Source organism: Malus sylvestris, chromosome 13, assembly GCF_916048215.2.
Source record: "Malus sylvestris chromosome 13, drMalSylv7.2, whole genome shotgun sequence".
Classification (NCBI taxonomy): Eukaryota; Viridiplantae; Streptophyta; class Magnoliopsida; order Rosales; family Rosaceae; genus Malus; species Malus sylvestris.
Genome location: NC_062272.1, coordinates 27,466,561 through 27,484,594, shown reverse-complemented (window position 1 = coordinate 27,484,594; position 18,034 = coordinate 27,466,561). Strand labels below are relative to the sequence as shown.

General features: G+C 38.7%; 1 protein-coding gene and 1 long non-coding RNA gene across 4 annotated transcripts; both read left to right on the top strand.

Annotated features, from left to right (window-relative positions):
* The first annotated feature begins 1,513 nt into the window (after positions 1-1,513).
* Positions 1,514-3,636, top strand: LOC126595694 (uncharacterized). The gene is made up of 3 exons (XR_007613658.1): positions 1,514-1,695; positions 1,779-1,938; positions 2,044-3,636. It is a non-coding gene; the product is annotated as an uncharacterized LOC126595694 (long non-coding RNA).
* A 5,494-nt stretch (positions 3,637-9,130) lies between these two features.
* LOC126597341 (uncharacterized) lies at positions 9,131-14,487 on the top strand. 3 transcript variants are annotated; one of them, XM_050264125.1, is made up of 5 exons: positions 9,132-9,846; positions 9,947-10,616; positions 11,107-11,412; positions 11,840-11,931; positions 13,039-14,487. In XM_050264125.1, the coding sequence occupies exons 1-5, from the start codon at positions 9,647-9,649 to the stop codon at positions 13,907-13,909; spliced, it is 2,139 nt and encodes a 712-aa protein (XP_050120082.1). In that variant the 5' UTR covers positions 9,132-9,646; the 3' UTR covers positions 13,910-14,487. The 3 variants fall into 3 exon arrangements, with proteins under 3 accessions (XP_050120083.1, XP_050120082.1, XP_050120081.1); XM_050264124.1 differs by having other exon boundaries at positions 9,133-10,616; XM_050264126.1 differs by lacking the exon at positions 11,107-11,412 and having other exon boundaries at positions 9,131-10,616.
* The last annotated feature ends 3,547 nt before the right edge of the window (positions 14,488-18,034 follow it).

The following is an 18,034-nucleotide window of genomic DNA, read 5'->3' as shown; positions in this document are numbered from 1 at the left end:
ATGTTAGATCTAGGGGTGATAATCAGGTTATTGGGGACGATAGGAGGTGACTTCGGTGGCGGCCATGGAAAGAGAGGGATGAAGGGATAGAGGGAGGGTTAGGTGGTGCAGAGAAGAGTCAGGAGGGAAGGTTGGGTAGGAGCGTGGGTGAGGGTAGGCGAGGCCCATATTTAAAAAAAAATATTATTTGACTGTGGATGATAGATGATGATGAATGCAGAAGAGATGGGTGAGGGTTACAGAGGAGATGGGTGGGGGTTGCAGGGGAGATGAGGAAGGGTGGGGGTTGCAAAGGAAAGAAGGAAGGGAAGGGGTTGGGGGAAGGTAGGAGCTTGATGATGGAGGTGTGGTGGCTGCAGCAGAGGGTGAAGAGTTGATTGACATTTAGGATTTGAACATATGGGTGGAGGTCGAGTGATGGTGAGGTGGAGTGATGGTGCGTTGGTAGGGTTTCGGAAATGGGTTGGTCTAGAAAGGCAAATCGGCTGGTGGGAGGTGGGGATTCTAGGGAGAAAGGAAGAGAAGAAAGGAAGAAGAAGAAGAAGAAGAAGAAGAAGAAGAAGAAGAGAGAGAGAGAGAGAGAGAGAGAGAGAGAGAGAGAGAGAGAGAGAATTCCACATCATCTCTGAAGAGAAGAAAGAAAGAAAGAAAGAAAAAATAAAATAAAATGACACGTGGCTCCCAATCATTGTCCACATGGGTGTCATGTCATCACTTAACGGGAGACTTAACAGTTTGACTCACGGATGTATGAGACTGTCCCAAAATTTATACTTTAGGTATGACTCTGAGACGAAAAAAACTTGATGTAGTAAATGTTAAAAACCACGAAACATGAGGGTAGTAAACATAATTTAACCATATATATATATATATATATATATATATATATATATATATATTTCGAATTCAATCACCAGCCTACAACATACAAAATTAATTAATTACACAATTAAACAAAAAATATTAACAACTAAAAAAATCTTAAATTAATTGGGAGAGTGAGAGAGTGAGATATGGGTGATGAGGTGGGTGGGTGAGAAAGAGAGAGAGAGAGCAGATATATGGAGCATAGATGAGAACTGGGAAAGAAAGAAGAAACGAGAAGGAGAAGGCCGCATGACCTATTTTAATGAATTGGGGTTTGCTTGATGAAATGGTTCATCAGGCAAAGTCACTAAAGTAGTAGAACAAAAATGTATTTGTACGGTTAGGACAAGTCATCGTGGGTTTTTGCCTGACAACCATACACTTAGTCCGACCAATATTTCGTCAGGCATTATTACATTTGTAGATGAACTTGTTTTCTATTGTTCGAAGGGTGGCATAATATGCGCCAATTTTTTCCCTTGCCGCGAATGTCACAGCCCGTCCCGGAATTTTAATTCCGAGGACGTGAAAAGACCAAAATGCCCTTAAGCGGGACTAAGGGGCGAAAATTTAGCAATTGGATTTACATTAGTATGTTTAAAGTTGTGTTTGGGATTTAAGTAGGGCCTCCTACCCTGATTCCCTCCCCATTTCCCGTATGTACTCTCTCTCTCTTCCCTCACGACTCTCTCACTCTCTCTGTCACTCTTCTTCTCCGTTCGAACCAAACCAACCACAAAACCACCCTAAACTTCTACCAACGACGGAGTTAAGACCACCATCAAACTCCTGGAACCTCCACGATCACGATGGTATCCATTTCAGGTAAGTTTTGCTTCGGAAAACCCCTAGTTTCCAAGTTCCCGTGAAGAGTACTGTTCATTATCTTCGAATTGGCTTTGTTTTAGGTGAAACCAAGCTCACAGTGAGCTTAAGGAAGTCCCAAGGAAGCTCGGAGTGCTTCGTTGGAAGTTTTTGGACGTAAGAACACGGAGATCGACAAGTTCAAAGTTTGGCCGGAGCTTTCGAGGCTTTTTCCGGCGAATCCCCGGCGAGTTAGGAGTCGAGGTAGGTATCAATCTCTTCGTCTCGTCAAGTACTACAACTTTAATTTTTGTTTCACTCAATTTCGTTGAGTATTGAAGAAGTTATACTCATTTGAAAAATACCCAGTTTCCGGCGACCTCCGAGGCTTTCGAGGAAGTTTCCGTCCAAACCACGGCGAACTAGGTGTTGTGCAAGGTACCATTCTCTTTGTCTCTTCAAGGGCTACAACTTTCGTTTTTGAATCACTTGATTTCGTTGAGAAATGACAAAGTTATGGCAATTTGAAAAACTGCCCAGAAAACGGCCGCCGGAAAAACCAGTCCGGCGACCCAAGGAAGAAGATGATGCGCGTGGGGGCGCGTGGGCCGTGCTTGTCTTGGCGCGTGGGGGCGCGTTCTACAGTAAAAAATTATTTTAAAAATATGTCGACGTCCGTGACGTCGAGTAGATCACTGTGGTATATTCATATACCCAAATTGAACACCGTATGAGAAAGTTATTAAGGATTGTTGGTTAGGTGTTCGAATAACGTTTTATAGTTTTCACATTTAGGTAAAAATGTGAATTGACGATCCGACCGTTGGATGGTAATGAAATTTTAGGAGGTTATCCTAGAGATATATTGTGGACCTCTGGAAGTTATGGATTTAAAATCTGAGTGGCAGATCTTCCGGATCGAACTACGTAGTGACGTATTTTATATAAGTTAAATATTCTATCGATATGAATTCTGAGGTTGGATTTGATTACTATTCTAGGCGGCGATCGTCGTGACGCCTTGATGTGTGGTGCTAGGGAGTTGTTGGATGAACTCCAGGTGAGTGGGCAGTTTTGTTTTCCGTATACATATATACTTGCCGTTTTCCCAGAAATTGAAAATGCATGAAATTATGCTTTAAATGAAAATGTATAAAAGTATATGAGATATATTAGTTGAAATGCCATGCATAGAAGTATGCGAAAAGTATATAGAATTATACGAAAAATATGAATTGAGATGCTATGCATAAAAGTATATGAAAAGTATATAGAAATGTGAATCGAATTGCCATGCATGAAATGATATGAAAAGCATGAATTGAGATATGATGCATATGAATGAATGGTGCGGCGGACGCACAGGTGAATATCAGGTGAGTATTTAATTACTGTTATGATGATGTTGATGTATATTGAGCTCAAATCCTGCACCATAGTTTAGTGCTTATAGTATTCACCGCATCGCACGCTCGCCTTGGATCCAAGTAGATGCTAGTCGTACAGACCACCGGGGGTGGTTCCGACATGCCAGTCGTACAGACCGTTAGAGGGGTTCCGACTGGTAGGTGACCTTAGATTATGTGCACAGATGATTGATGAGAGAAGCACTAGAGCGTAACTTGTGTGCAGAAGGCCGTACAGGTCACAGAGGTGACTCCGGCAGAGTGAGAGTGATAGATTTTGAGCTCTAGGTTCAACCGTACAGGGCTATTAGAGGGCCTCCGGTTGATTACTTCTTGCACCTGATATAATTACTGTTGATGCATTCATACTTAACTGATGAATTCCGATATGGCATGGCATATTAGTACTGAAAAATGTGGAGTAATGAATTGAAGTATTGAGAATATATATGTATAATTATATTTTACATTTCTGGGAAAGTATACATGTTTTACAGAGAGGGGTTACAACGTTTTGAGAAATGTTTGGATTTGGAAAAGATTGGTTTTACTGACCCACTCAATTTTGTTTTTTGCCCCTCCAGGTTCTTGATAGCAGAGTTTTGGTGGCCACGAGGAATCCAACGGTATTCTGACAGAATTCACAAAATTAGGTCTCACCTTTGGGTGTTTCATCTTAGAAATTGTATATTTAAAGCTTCCGTACTGTGTAAATGGTTACGTCACTCTCACGTGACGGCCAGCATGCCCTCCTTCGGGACGGGGTGTGTCAGCGAAACTTTGCTCGTCGAAATTTTTCGTTGCTTAAAGTCTTTGAAAAAAAAAAACCATTGGCCATATTTTCCTAATCAATTTTTTTTGTCACTTAAAATTACTTTGCCTGACAAAATTTAGTTTGACAGGCAAACTATTGTCGGGCAAATGGTAATTTCAAATTGTATCATGACCATACAATGCATTCAAATGCAATTCATGAATTTATGATTTTTTTTTCAATATTAAAATTACTTTCATAAAGAAATATAAAAATCAATATTTATATTTCTAGAATCTATTCCGTAATGTATAAAACAGTATGAGGAGTTCTAAAATAAACCACAAAAATTATGTAGTATGTTTCCATCAACAATTAGTTGGATAAGGTGCTACTTAGTGCTACGGTTTAGTGATATTATTCTTTATTCGTAAGCGAGATTTTAGGTTTAAATCTTGATAATGACGAGTTTACAACCAATTTATTCTATTACTTCCTTAAAGTATAAATATACATTGTCATATTAAAAAATAATTAGTAAAATAAAGTAGGGATAATATTTAAGTACTCACTAATAAATATTCTATGTATTTACTTTTTTATTTGATTCAATTAAATTGTTTTACACATTCCTTATTTTTTAAAGCTCGAGAAAAATAAATAATATCTCTTTTGAACAAAATAAATAAGTAAATACTCGTAAATGGAGTACTCAAATTTTATCCGTAAGAAAGAGCTGGAATTTATGTGTCAAAGACGGCGAACCTACTGACAACTGACCCACTAACTAAATAATTACCCAAATAAAAAAATAAAAGAAGTTTCATGGAGAAATTAAGAAAATAAAATAGGAGTAGGATTCTCTCTCCTCTCTTTTTTTCTCCCCTTTCCTCCCCTTCTATTTGAACGGTCAGGTTAAGCCACGTCAACATCTTATATTAATTTGTTATAGCAAAAAAAAGACAAAATAAAAGAATATAAGAAGAGGGGATGAAAGATATGAAAAAAAGAAGAGGAGAGAATTCTAGTCCAATAAAATAAAGGTTAGCAAACTTGCAGTTGGTGCAATTATCTTCGGGATGCCACTTTATTCAGGTAGCTGACACCCCTTTTACCTTGATTCTAACAATCCACATGCACCCATCTGCACACTCTTAATATACAAAAGGTCAAAAAATTATATTGGAAAAATCTAAATAAAAAAATAAATCATTTAAAAATTCATAAAATACTTTTGTGAGAATAAAAAATAAACATTTCGTTTTCTGCCAAGATTCTTGACCCAGGCAGACCCACCCAGTTGCTGCAACAATTCCTAAACCCCCTTTGGCTTCCTTGGCTACCGAACAAACACCCTTCATGACACACCCCGTCCCGAAGGAGGGCATGCTGGGCGTCACGTGAGAGTGACGTAACCATTTGCACAGTACGGAAGCTTTAATTATACAATTTATAAGTTAATACACTCGAAGGTGAGTCCTAATTTTGTCCAATCTGTCAGAACACCGTCGAATTCCTCGTAGTCGCCACACCTTTGTGATTCCTGAACCTGGAGGGGCGCAAAACCAAAATTGAGTGGGTCAGTAAAACAATTCTTTTCCAAATCCAAACATTTCTCAAAACGTTGTAACCCCTCTCCGTAAAACCTGTATACTTTCCCAGAAATGTAAAATATAAATATACATATATATTCTCAAAACTTCATTTTTACTATCTCAACATTTTTCTTTATCAATCATGCCATGCCATGTCTAATTCAATAGTTAAGTATGGATGCATCAACAATAATCATATCAGGTGCAAGAAAGTAATCAACCGTAGGCCCTCTAATAGCCCTGTACGGTTGAACCTAGAGCTCAAAATCTATCACTCTCACTCTGCCGGAGTCACCTCTGTGACCTGTCCGGCCTTCTACACACAAGTTACGCTCTAGTGCTTTCTCATCAATCATCTGTGCACATAATCTAAGGTCACCCACCAGTCGAAATCTCACTAACACTCTTCGACTGGCCCGTCGCACCCACTCCGCGTGGACTGTGCGACCAGCATCTACTTGGATCCAAGGCGAGCGTGCGATGCGGTGAATACTATAAGCACTAAACCATGGTGCAGGATTTGAGCTCAATATATATCATCATCATCATAACAGTAATTAAATACTCACCTGATACTCACCTGTGCGTCTGCCGCACCATTCATTCATATGCATCATATATCAATTCATATCATTTCATGCATGGCAATTCGATTCACATTTCTATATACTTTTCATATACTTTTATGCATGGCATCTCAATTCACATTTCAATATACTTTTCATTTAATTTTTGATTTCTGGGGAAACGTCAAGTATATATATACGGAAAACAAAACTGCCCACTCACCTGGAGTTCGTCCAACAACTCCCTAGCACCACACATCAAGGCGTCATGACGATCGCCGCCTAGAATAGTAATCAAATCCAGGCTCAGAATTCATATCGATAGAATATATAACTTATATAAAATACGTCACTACGTTGATCGATCCGGAAGATCTGCCACTCAGATTTTAAATCCATAACTTCCAGAGGTCCACATTATACCTCTAGTACAACATCCTAAAATTTCATTACCATCCAACGGTCGGATCTCCGTCAATTTCCAAAACTAAGTGACGGTTAACATTTTATATTATGGACTTACAATTCCAATTCCGGAAGATCCGTAACTCGGATTCCCAATCCGTAAGTTCCAATAATCCTCAAATATTACGTATTACAACGTATCAAAGTTTGGTAACGATCCAACGGTCGGATCATCAATTCACATTTTTACCTAAATGTGAAAACTATAAAACGTTATTCGAACACCTAACCAACAATCCTTAATAACTTTCTCATACGGTGCTCAATTTGGGTATATGAATATACCACGGTGATCTACTCGACGTCACGGACGTCGACATATTTTTAAAATAATTTTTTTTACTGTAGCACGCGCCCCCACGCGCCAAGGAAGGCACGGACCTACGCGCCCCCACGCACACCTTCTTCTTCCTTGGGTCGCCGGACTGGTTTTTCCGGCGGCCGTTTTTCAAATTGCCATAACTTTGTCATTTCTCAACGAAATCAAGTGATTCAAATACGAAAGTTTTAGCCCTTAAAGAGACAAAGAGAATGATACCTTGCACAACACCTAGTTCGCCGTGGTTTGGCCGGAAACTGCATCGAAAGCCTCGGAGGTCGCCGGAAACTGGGTATTTTTCAAATGAGTATAACTTCTTCAATACTCAACGAAATTGAGTGAAACAAAAATAAAAGTTGTATTAATTGACGAGACGAAGAGATTGATACCTACCTCGACTCCTAACTCTTCCGGGATTCGCCGGAAAAAGCCTCGAAAGCTCCGGCCAAACTTTGAACTTGTCGATCTCCGTGTTCTTACGTCCAAAAAATTCCAACGAAGCACTCCGAGCTTCCTTGGGACCTCACTAAGCTCGCTGTGATCTTTTTTTTAGCCTAAAACAAAGCCAATTCGAAGTTCATGAACAGTGCAATATCACGGGGTCCTTGAAAACTAGGGTTTTTGAAATGAAACTCACCTGAATTTAGTACCCACGTGATCGTGAAGTCCTCAGGATTCCAATGGTGGTCTCAAACTTGACGTTGGTGGAAGTTTTAGGGTGTTTTTTTGAAGTTGGTCCGTGAGTTCGAAGGAGAGGGAGAGAGAACTGAGAGTTTCGTGAGGGAGGAGAGAGAGAGACAGGGTACGGGAAAGAGGGAGAGAATTGAGGGGTGTGGGATCCTACCCAATCCCCAACTACAAATTTCTAACATAAAATTTAAGTCTAAGTCTCCACTCTACTTACCAAATTTTAGGAGCTTAGATATAACGAACGTAAAAATTATACCTTAGTCACGTATTGAGGCATTTTCGTAATTTCATGTCTTCGGAATTAAAAATTCCTGGACGGGCTGTTACACTTCATCCTTGGAATCATTCATTCTGGAAACTCAAGCAATCAAAATTCGAATGGCAAGGGCAGCCCAAGTGGAGGGAGAGATGTTACAATGGGGTATATCATGTATTATAATATAATTGGAGATGCATCAAATTCACTGTCATGTGTCGTTCTTACTTTTTATTCAATAATATAATATTATATGTTGAAAACTTACACATATCATTATTTTATTAGAACAAGATGTCATGATGCCAGTCTGCCAATTTCATGTAAGACATTCTCTTATCAATTAGACATATCAATCATCACTTTACTTGTATTATGGTACGCAATATGCCACATGTTTTGTACACGAAAAATTTTCCCAAGTGGAAGTGGGTCTGGTTTTAGGATACTTCCAAGGTTTTATGTGTGTTGTTTTTGGACAAGGATTGTCTGCCCTTTACTTCCGGTGCCCTCCCCGTGCCTTTCTGTTTGTGTGGTCACGGTTAAGGCACGTCAACATTTTATATTACTATTCATTTTTGTCTTATTATATCTAAAAAAACAATATAAAATGTTGACGTGACTTAACCGTGACCACACAAAACAGGAGGGCACGAGGAGGGCACCGAAAGTGAAGGGCAGACAATCCTTGTCCGTTGTTTTTGTGTCAGACACTGACAGCTCTTTGCAACTCAATCATGTATTAAGCCTGGCATCAATTATTTACCAATTTTTTTCTTTTGTTTCCTGTAAAGAAATTTCCAACACCATTCCCAGGACAAGGATTGTCTGCCCTCCCACTTCTGATGCTCTCCCATGCTCTTTTGTTTGTGTGATCACGGTTAAGCCACGTCAACATTTTATATTACTATTCATTTTTGTCTTATTACCTCTATAAAAAAAAATATAACGTGGCTTAACCGTGACCACACAAAACAGGAGGGCACGAGAGGGCACGAGAAGTGGAAGAGCAGACAATCCTTGTCCTCATTCCCATTCCCATTCCCACCTGTACTTTCCTCATCATTCCTTCTTGGTCTAGTTTTATTTTTGCCCATCTTCTTGGTCTTGTTAAAAAGTTGCTTTCTAAATCTTTATTGTGATCTGGAATTTTCTCCCTAAGTAGTTTAATAATTGTTTTTAACAAATGATATTATCTCTCTTTAGCAATAATATAGTCCAAATATGTTTTTGTCGAAAATCAAACTTAAAACATCTTATTTAAAAATAAAAAAGAATACTACTAGATCGTAATAGTTAAAGAACAAAAATAATAAAATCCAAGCAATGTTCCCAAAACCGGTTCCTTTCCCTCCTTTTGGGTTTTATTTCGGTTGCATTACATATATTTTATTTACCTAATAAATTATGTTGTTTGCTTTTCTGGGTGGGTTTGGTGATGTTCTCTGTCATTAATGTCATTTGTTTAAACCTCCTTGTTAAATTCTTTTTGTTGATGATTTGATATAATTTGAATATAAAACTTGGTGTGTGGGGTGCCCTCTAATTTTCTCCTTTTTTTCCTTTTCCTGAAAAAGATGTTCACCGTTATTACTGCCAAAAGCTCTCACATACCATTACCTCAATAATCTTGTGTTCTGCAATGCATTGCGTTTTCTGTGATTAACCCTTTCTTTGGTAACAAATTTCATTTACTTCTGACGTTTCCTCACGTTTTCGTACCCGTCAAAATCCTCAGATCAAATTCTTGGAACTAAGAAAAAAAATTAGGAAAAACCCTTTTTCTCCTTCTGGGGATTGAGAAAAACCCTTATTTTTTTTCTTCCCTTTTAGTGATTTTCTCTTCTGGGTGTTGAAAATTGTTGAATTTTCCATCTGGGTTCTGGAAAAAAACCATTTATTGTGCAGTGTTCGTGTGTTAATGCGTGAAAGCTTGAAGCTTTTTCATCTGGGTTTGGAATTTTTACCTCTGATGCCAATTGGGGGCGTCCAAAATGGCGAATCTTGTCCCTGGCGTTCTCCTCAAGCTGCTACAGCATATGAACACGGATGTCAAAGTCGCCGGCGAGCACAGGTCGTCTCTGTTGCAAGTGGTGAGCATTGTTCCGGCGCTTGCAGGCGGTGAGCTTTTCCCAAACCAAGGTTTCTATCTTAAGGTATCAGATTCCTCTCATGCCACCTATGTATCTCTCCCTGATGAACATGATGATTTAATTCTCAGTGATAAGATTCAACTGGGTCAGTTTATTCATGTCGACCGGCTTCAGGCTGCCACCCCGGTCCCCATTCTCCAGGGGGTTAGGCCTGTGCCAGGGAGGCACTCTTGCGTAGGGAGCCCTGAAGACATCGTTGCAACTCATTCTCTTGGTTTTCTGAACAATAATTCGTCTTCGGGTTCGAAAACTTTAGAGAAAGTACAGTCTGAGTATAAGGTATTAGGAAATAGTCATGCCGGAGAAAGGGATAAACATGGACTAGTGAGGTCGAATAGTAGTGCTAAGGCGGATAAATTGGATAAGAAAATAGGGTCTTTTGACAGATCAAAGTCTCAGCCATCAAAACCTGCATTAACAATAGATATGAAGAGGGAACCTTTGCCGAGAATGAAGTCATTGAATTCACGGTCTATCCCGTCATCTCCATCAAGTTGTTATTCTTTGCCGACGTCTTTTGAGAAATTTGCAAATGGGATCAAGCATCATGCAAAAGTTAAGGGAACACCAAAGGTGGGAGTGGTGGAAAGGGCAAGTTCTGTACATGGGGCGAGTCCCGGGAGGAGATCAGTGGTGGGAAACCCAATAAAGAATTTTGTTCAGGGGTTTGAGCTGGGGGCCAAGGCCCTGAGGAAGAGCTGGGAAGGAAATATGGAGGTGAAGTCTAAAGAGATGTCTGTAAGTTCAATAATTCTTGAATCTTGAATTGGAATTTGTGTCAATTTAGGTTTTACTGGATGTATTTTTTGTGTATATGTAAGTTTGGTTGATTTTTTTTTATTTGTTTGCTGTATTTGATAATGATTTCTTTGGAGGCCCCGTTTGGCATCCTTCTTGGATCCAATATTTTTCAAACTAACGATTACTAAGTACTTTAGGTGCATTCATCATTTTTTTTAAACCATAAATCATTTTCAAATTGATACGAAACACCCCACATTTTCCCATTAGGTGGATCTTCAAAGAGAAAATTTTGATTTGGAGATAAGCAACTCAAAATTAAATGTGCCTGCATTTACGAATTGTATTTGAAAACTCTTTTGTCTTTTCTCACTGATTTTCATTTGATCTTGTTGTAGTTCCAAAAGATGTGGAAAGTAATTCAATGTTAGGTATTATTTTTCCTCTTATATCTAATATTAGAAAGAAAAAAAAACCATTTTGCCAGGCTCCTAGAAAAAGTATCTCAACTGAAAGGTTGCCATATAAAGAGGACAATAGGACCCAGATATCTGCAAAGTCATTGAAAGAGGAGAGTAAAGTTCAAACGTCAACAAAGAAATTTACAGCAAATGGAACTTTGAGTGATCTAGACAGGTCAAGTAAACTTAGAGTATCTGTTGGAAAGAAATCTTCAGATGTAGCCAGTAATGGATTTCCTGGAAACTTGTTCAAGGTTTCCTTAAATAACAGAAAATTGACTGATGGAGTTCCATGGGCTTCGCTCCCATTGTCAGTTGCAAAGCTTGGTAAGGTATATCTTTTGTAACATCTTAGATCTTGGTAATTGTCTCTGCATAAATCGTTATTTTCCTGCCTATTCAATGTACTACAGTGTTTTCCTTCTGAAATTACATTACTTAGAGACTGCTGAAGTGAACTAGAGAATGAAGTGACCAGATATCTGTTGTCCCATATTGTTCGTGCATATAGGGTTATGAGTTTGTGTTAATTTCTTAGTTTTTGTTCTGCTTTCTGTGCATTGTCTTTCTGACCCTAGTTTCTTAAATTAGGAGCCAAGTTAGTGAATGGGAATTTCCTTTTTCAGTCTGAGAAGGATATTAACTTTTACCTTAGGAATGAATTTTAGTGACATCTTTTCTGGTATCTGAAGATATATTATGTTCTACAGCTCAGTACTTCGTTTTTCTTATTATATGCTTTTGAATCTGTTATCACAGGAAGTTATGAGGCACAGGGATGCTGCACAAATGGCAGCAATAGAGGCGATGCAGGAGGTTTCTGCTGCAGAGAACTTACTACGATGTTTGAGGTATTAAGTTATAACTACATCGTATTGTGTTTGTCCATTCTTTTCCATAATATATCTGAGTACAACAAATGAGTCGAATTAAGGAAGTGAAGTTGTATATGATATAGTTATTGGACAATAAAAATGGTTGGACATTCAAACCTAGAAGATATGGAACAGTCAATAGAACTTTCTGAGTAGCGTAGTGTTATGTTTATTTTTTTAGTAGTTATTGACAGTATAATGCAAAGATATGATCCATAGGGAATCCATGAGTCAGCTAGATCGCTTCAATTGCGTTTTTGTTGATAGTATATAGACTGATTACTTTCGTAATATACTCTTATGAGATGCTTGCTTGCTCGTTAGGAGCCATCCATGGAGTTCTTTAACTCTTATAGGATCACTTATGTAGTAACTCTTACTGTATAGATGGCTCAAAATTGTAGTTTGTTTGATAACACTGCGAAAATACATGAATTGTGATATCGGTAATATACTCAAACTAGGTCCGGGAATGATGGATTATAATTTCGAATAATTAAAAGATACCCAGAAGTGACCATTTCAACACCTTGACATGATCAAGAAAAATGCAGCTTTATAAAACATGCTTTTGTTAAACTAGGTGGTCAGCACATAAGGGTAGAGTGTTTTACCCAATCTAATAAGTTTTCAATAACCTGTTATTCGGCCGTCCGTGCTTTATGGTTTAGAGAGAATTTGTTGTACAATCAAGAATAGCCTGTGCTTGAAATAGGGCACTAGAATGTGGGTGAAAGTTTGATTTGTACTTTGGAATGAATGGCACAGATGCTTAGGTATCGAAAGCTTTTTAATAGGGAATTTGGGAACATCAAACTAGGGGAAAATGCAATCCTACATTATTTTCTAGACATTTTGTACTCAATTATGTGACTTCTTCGATAGCTCTCTCATGTTTCATTTATACTTCTAATTGTGACCAAGATTAATCTGCGTATCCGTGACTTTTTCTATTGGGTTTTTTTTTGTGGAGGCATAATGTTTCCAGAATTTTATATGATGTGAATTTTTCCATGGTTCTTGTCTAAGTACTCTAGTTCATTGTCTGACAATTTTTTTGTCCTTTTTTCCTCTGTCCTGCAGCATGTATTCAGAGCTAAGTACCTCTGCCAAGGAAGACAACCCTCAGCCTGCAGTAGAGCAGTTTCTTGCCTTCCATGCTAGTTTGAGTAATGCTCGCGTAGTTGCTGATTCTCTATCCAAAATCATGCCAGCTGGTTCTTCCCCAGACCGTGAAGAAACCCCCCCATCAGAAGTACTGAAGGTAGCTTCAGACAGACGTAAACAGGCAGCATCTTGGGTACAAGCTGCATTAGCCACCAATCTGTCATCTTTTGCTGTATTTAATAAAGAGTCCAGTTTAATCTCTGTTCAAGCTTCAGCTTCCTCTCAAAACCAAAAGATTGTCTCTGCAAATCAACCCGTGTTAGTTCTAGAAAATTCTACAAAGAATGCTTCAACAAAATCCCAAGGCAAACTTCGCCAGACGGTGGGTTCCAAGCTTGGGACACCAGGGACCCCTCGCCGACTAGGGGATGGATCAGTCATCAATCAAAAGCCGCAGGCACGACCTCTGCCTGAATGGAATAAAGGAAATGGCCTGGACGAGGTTGTTGACTTGGCTGAAAAGTTGCGACTGCAGTCACAAACTTGGTTTTTGGGATTTGTGGAGAGGTTCCTAGATGCTGACGTTGACAGTTCAGCTCTTTCAGATAATGGACAAATAGCAGGAATGCTAACTCAGCTCAAGAGTGTGAATGATTGGTTGGATAACATTGGTTCTATTCAAGAAGGGGTTGAAACAACCGATGTTTCAGCGGAGACCATTGACAGCCTGAGGAAGAAGATCTATGAGTATCTTCTCACACATGTTGAATCTGCTGCCGCTGCACTTGGCGGTGGATCACAGTCATCACCTCGAATCCAAACACTAGATACAAAACTTAGAAAGTGAGTCGTTTAAAGTGTAGTTTGGCTGTGCGGGTTTTGGTGTCTGGCGTTGCATAAATGCAGCACCAAATGCCCTGAGAGCTGTGCCCTTTAACCACCAAGTGGTCCTAGGCGCTTATTGTGTTAATCTGTGTATATAACTTCACATGGGGTTTGAGGTATAGATGGAAGGGTTGTTACTTTCGGAAAGGGATCCTCTCCGGATCCCTTCTCCGTAATCCATCAAATCAGGGGATTTGTGCCATTGAAATTTGATCCTTGATTTGGTGGATTAGGAGAAAGGGATCTGGAGAAATGGATCTCCTGATTTGGTGGATTAGGAGAAAGGGATCTGGAGAGGATCCCCTTCCACTACTTTCAGGAGGGAATTTGATTTGAAGTGCGATGTCATTTTTTTCTTCTTCCATCGTTTGATGCAGTTGTCCCTGAAACTTTATGAGATTGAAAAAATTGTAAAGAGGGAAATTTTTTGTTTCTTACAGCATCAATGCTTGTTTCCAGATTTTATGAAGCATTGAAATTGTTTCTACACATTGGGGATTCTGTTTGGACTTCCAAAATCAATCGATTGGCCTCTTTCTACTTTTTGTTTCTTTTTTAGCGCAATCCTCTTCAATTGACCACCACGCTTCATGTTCAAACCCTCTTCTTCTCCTTAGCGTAGATTAGCTTGTATCAAAAGGTTCCTTGAGAGAAGAAACTGAGAAACTTATGAATAGGGGAAGGAATTAGTTTCCTGGATTTTAAAGGTATTCGATTATAGATTTAATACCTTTTAGGGTGCGTTTGATTGTACTCACTAGCGTTCATTGGACTAGACTAGACGAAATATGTCACACCCCAAAAACGGGCACGTAACAGTGCCACGCTCTATTAGCAACACAATATTATAGTGTTAAAATTCAACACTATACATTACATTCCTAATAGAACGTAAGGCTATTTGAGGGGGATAAAATAATTTATTTTTAAGTAGTACGGAAGCGGAAATCATTTTGGTAAAATGAAGAATGAAAGGGCAGCGGAATTTGGATAAATTTTTTACATCAAAAACGAAGTTTACAGCAAAACCAAAGAGTTAAAGGTAATCATCATACTAAACCAACTCTTTAGGATGATTTGGAAAGTACAAAGTGCTAAGTTTGGCTACAAAAGATTTCTTCAAGACGGTAAGGGAATCAAGCATATGTACGAACCAAAAACTTGTGGAAAGTCAATGAGTGATTAAGAAGTTGACAAGTAACAAACAAGTTCGTCCCGACTTTAGTCCAAATTGTCTATTTGTAGGTGCACCGGTCTTGTAATAAAGTAGGGGTGAGCATCACAAACGTTCATTGCTCCCCCTTAGGGAATCCATCCAAACTTGGTTTGAAAATAGTATACGACACTATATATACTATGGGAAAATGATTGATGCACAACAAAAACTTTGTTCAATTTTGAAAATACATTGTATGCTCACACAATTTCCTTTTAAAAAGAAAACAGGGATCCCAATAAATCGCTACATGCCTGATGACTGATCCAATGACCAACTACCCCCTTTCCTGGACCAACTCCGAACGAACATACTTAAGGTAAGGTGTAGCGAGAGTGTCCTTTAATGCTCTACCCTTAGATATCCTAGTACCTCTCCTAGAAAGGTAGTGGTACTAATCCCTTAGTAGTAGCCCCTCCGGAGGTTTAGGGGATCGAAACCCAAGGCGGTCGCTATGCCCCCTTCACTCTCAAGTCATCACTTTAATTTGTAGCATAAAACATGCATATCATGATATAAAACAAAACCATTTTTCCTCATGGTTCTATCATAGCAAAGATATGCAGCTTTCACAGGCATTCGTATATTTACATATACGTGCATTCACAAAATTCCATAACTAGGGTAAGTGAGGATTTCCCTACCTGGTCTCCAAGCCAAGCAATCAATATTCCTCACCAATACCTCGATTAAACGCAAGCACAACTTGTAATTGGAGTCCCTAGTTTAACAATTACAATATGTCACTATATGTCCATATATAATGACTCAACTTTATTCCCATAACAACAATTATATCCAATAGGGACCTTCACTTAACCAGAAAAAAAATTCTGTATTTGAACTTTTTATTATTTCAAATAGGACCTCAAAATTTTGATAATTGCACTTTGGCCCCTAAACTTTCTGAAAATTACACAATTACCCCAATACCAAAACCGTTTTCGCAGTTCAATCCCTGGTATGAAAACCAGCGGCTTTGAGGTCTATTTTTCCCAGAATTTCAACATATATCCCAGGCCAAAACACAATCTATCAATACTACAACTCATTTGTTCCATACAAACGTCCTTTAAAGTCTAAATTTGAAGTATTTCGAATCAAACATCATATACCTCTATATCTCATTCAAATGAAACTTGTATAAAATCCTAGCAATCTGATTATGTGTAAATCTTTACCTTAATGTCTCAGAAATCGTTCTCTAGTCATCAAATTGGCTTCAAAGCCCTTAAATCGTGCAAGAACAAGCTTAGATTTGAGTCTAATTAGTCACAAATCCCAATCTGAATGAATTATTCAAACTTGAGTAATAATTCTCAAAATTTACCTTCAAACGTTGGGTTCGATTCACTGAGCATGTAGGCAAAAACCGTTCATCAGTCGGATTCCTGGATTGAAAGTTGTGAATTTTGAAAGATTGAAGGAAAATTTTTCCTTTTGCTGTTTTCGTTTCAGCTTGCAGCATTGAACGAGGAAGAATATTTATAATCTTCCAAGCTTGCCGCCTCACCTCTTCAATTTCAGAGGTCCAATAGGTGCTTGCCATGTGTCAAGCAATATGGAAATCTAATCTCTTTTCCTTTTGCTTTGTTCTTATCTTTCGGTTCTTATAACCATGTGTTGTCATGGTGTATTGACACCACCATCAGCCTTTTCCTTGCTAGTCGTTCCAGCTGTTGTCCATGTGGCAAATCATCCATACCTTGGCATCCATGTGGCATTTTAACATTCATCGGCTTTAAATCTCATAAAAAAATCATTCGAGCTCCGAAAAAATAATTCGAAAAATGCTACAAACTCGTGGTCTCGCCTACTTTCAACCTATCACCTCAAAATAACCCTTGATCTCATGTAAAATAATCACCCATTCACAATGAATTGTAAATTGTAAAATTTGAAGACGCTTCAAAATTCATAACAACACTTTCTAAGTACATTAAAAATTTAGGGTCTCACAAAATATTAGGACAGTCCCATGTTTGTTTGTTGCAAGGACTAACTTAAGTAAGGCTAGGCAGGACTCGCCTAGGTTAAATGCTTCACACCCGTCTTAGTGAAGCCCCCCAAAATTGGGCGGATTGCCAAGACCAGATCTTCTTCGCTCCTCCCCGCTTTGTTCCTGTTTTCTTCTTCCTGGAAAACACCTTCGTGCGAGGTCCCCTTGGGTATATGGTTCGTATAGGTGAAGAACATTGGCAGAAGCTCTTTTCTGCTCATAAACTTGTTTTTGGAGAAACCCATTATGCGGGTTTGTGTTGAAGACGAGAAGGATTTCGAGATTGGGATCTTGAATTTGAGGTGCAGGATTTCATCTACTAGGTTCGTGCAGGAAAAACACATGGCAGAAGCCGTTTTCTGAGAAATCCATTTTGTGGGTTGGTGTTAAAGACGAGAAGAATTTCAAGACTTGGGTCTTGAATTTGAGGTGCATGATTTCAGATTATTTTTCTAATTTGCAGAATGCAAGCCTTCAAAGATGGCTAAAGATTTTCTCAAGTCATCACCTCCCAAGGTTTTTGAAAATTCAAGATTTTGATTCATTGGTATACTGCATCAATCTGATTGTTTTTATTTATAGGGTGCATTTTAGTTTTTTAGACAAAAAAAAAAAAAAAGGAAAGTTTTCACAATTTAAAAATAAAAATTAGTCCTATCTAATCCGACACTGCACCAAATGCTTCACAATTCTAGTACTGCTTAGTCTATACCAAGTCAATCCAGCTTAGTCCCTGAAGCTAGTCCAGTCCGAGATAGTCCGGTGCAATAAATGCACTCTTAGGGTGCGTTTGTTGTATTGAATTATCTCGGAATGGACTAGCTATGCTTCACAATTCTAGTATTGCTTAGGGTGCGTTTGTTGCGCTGGAT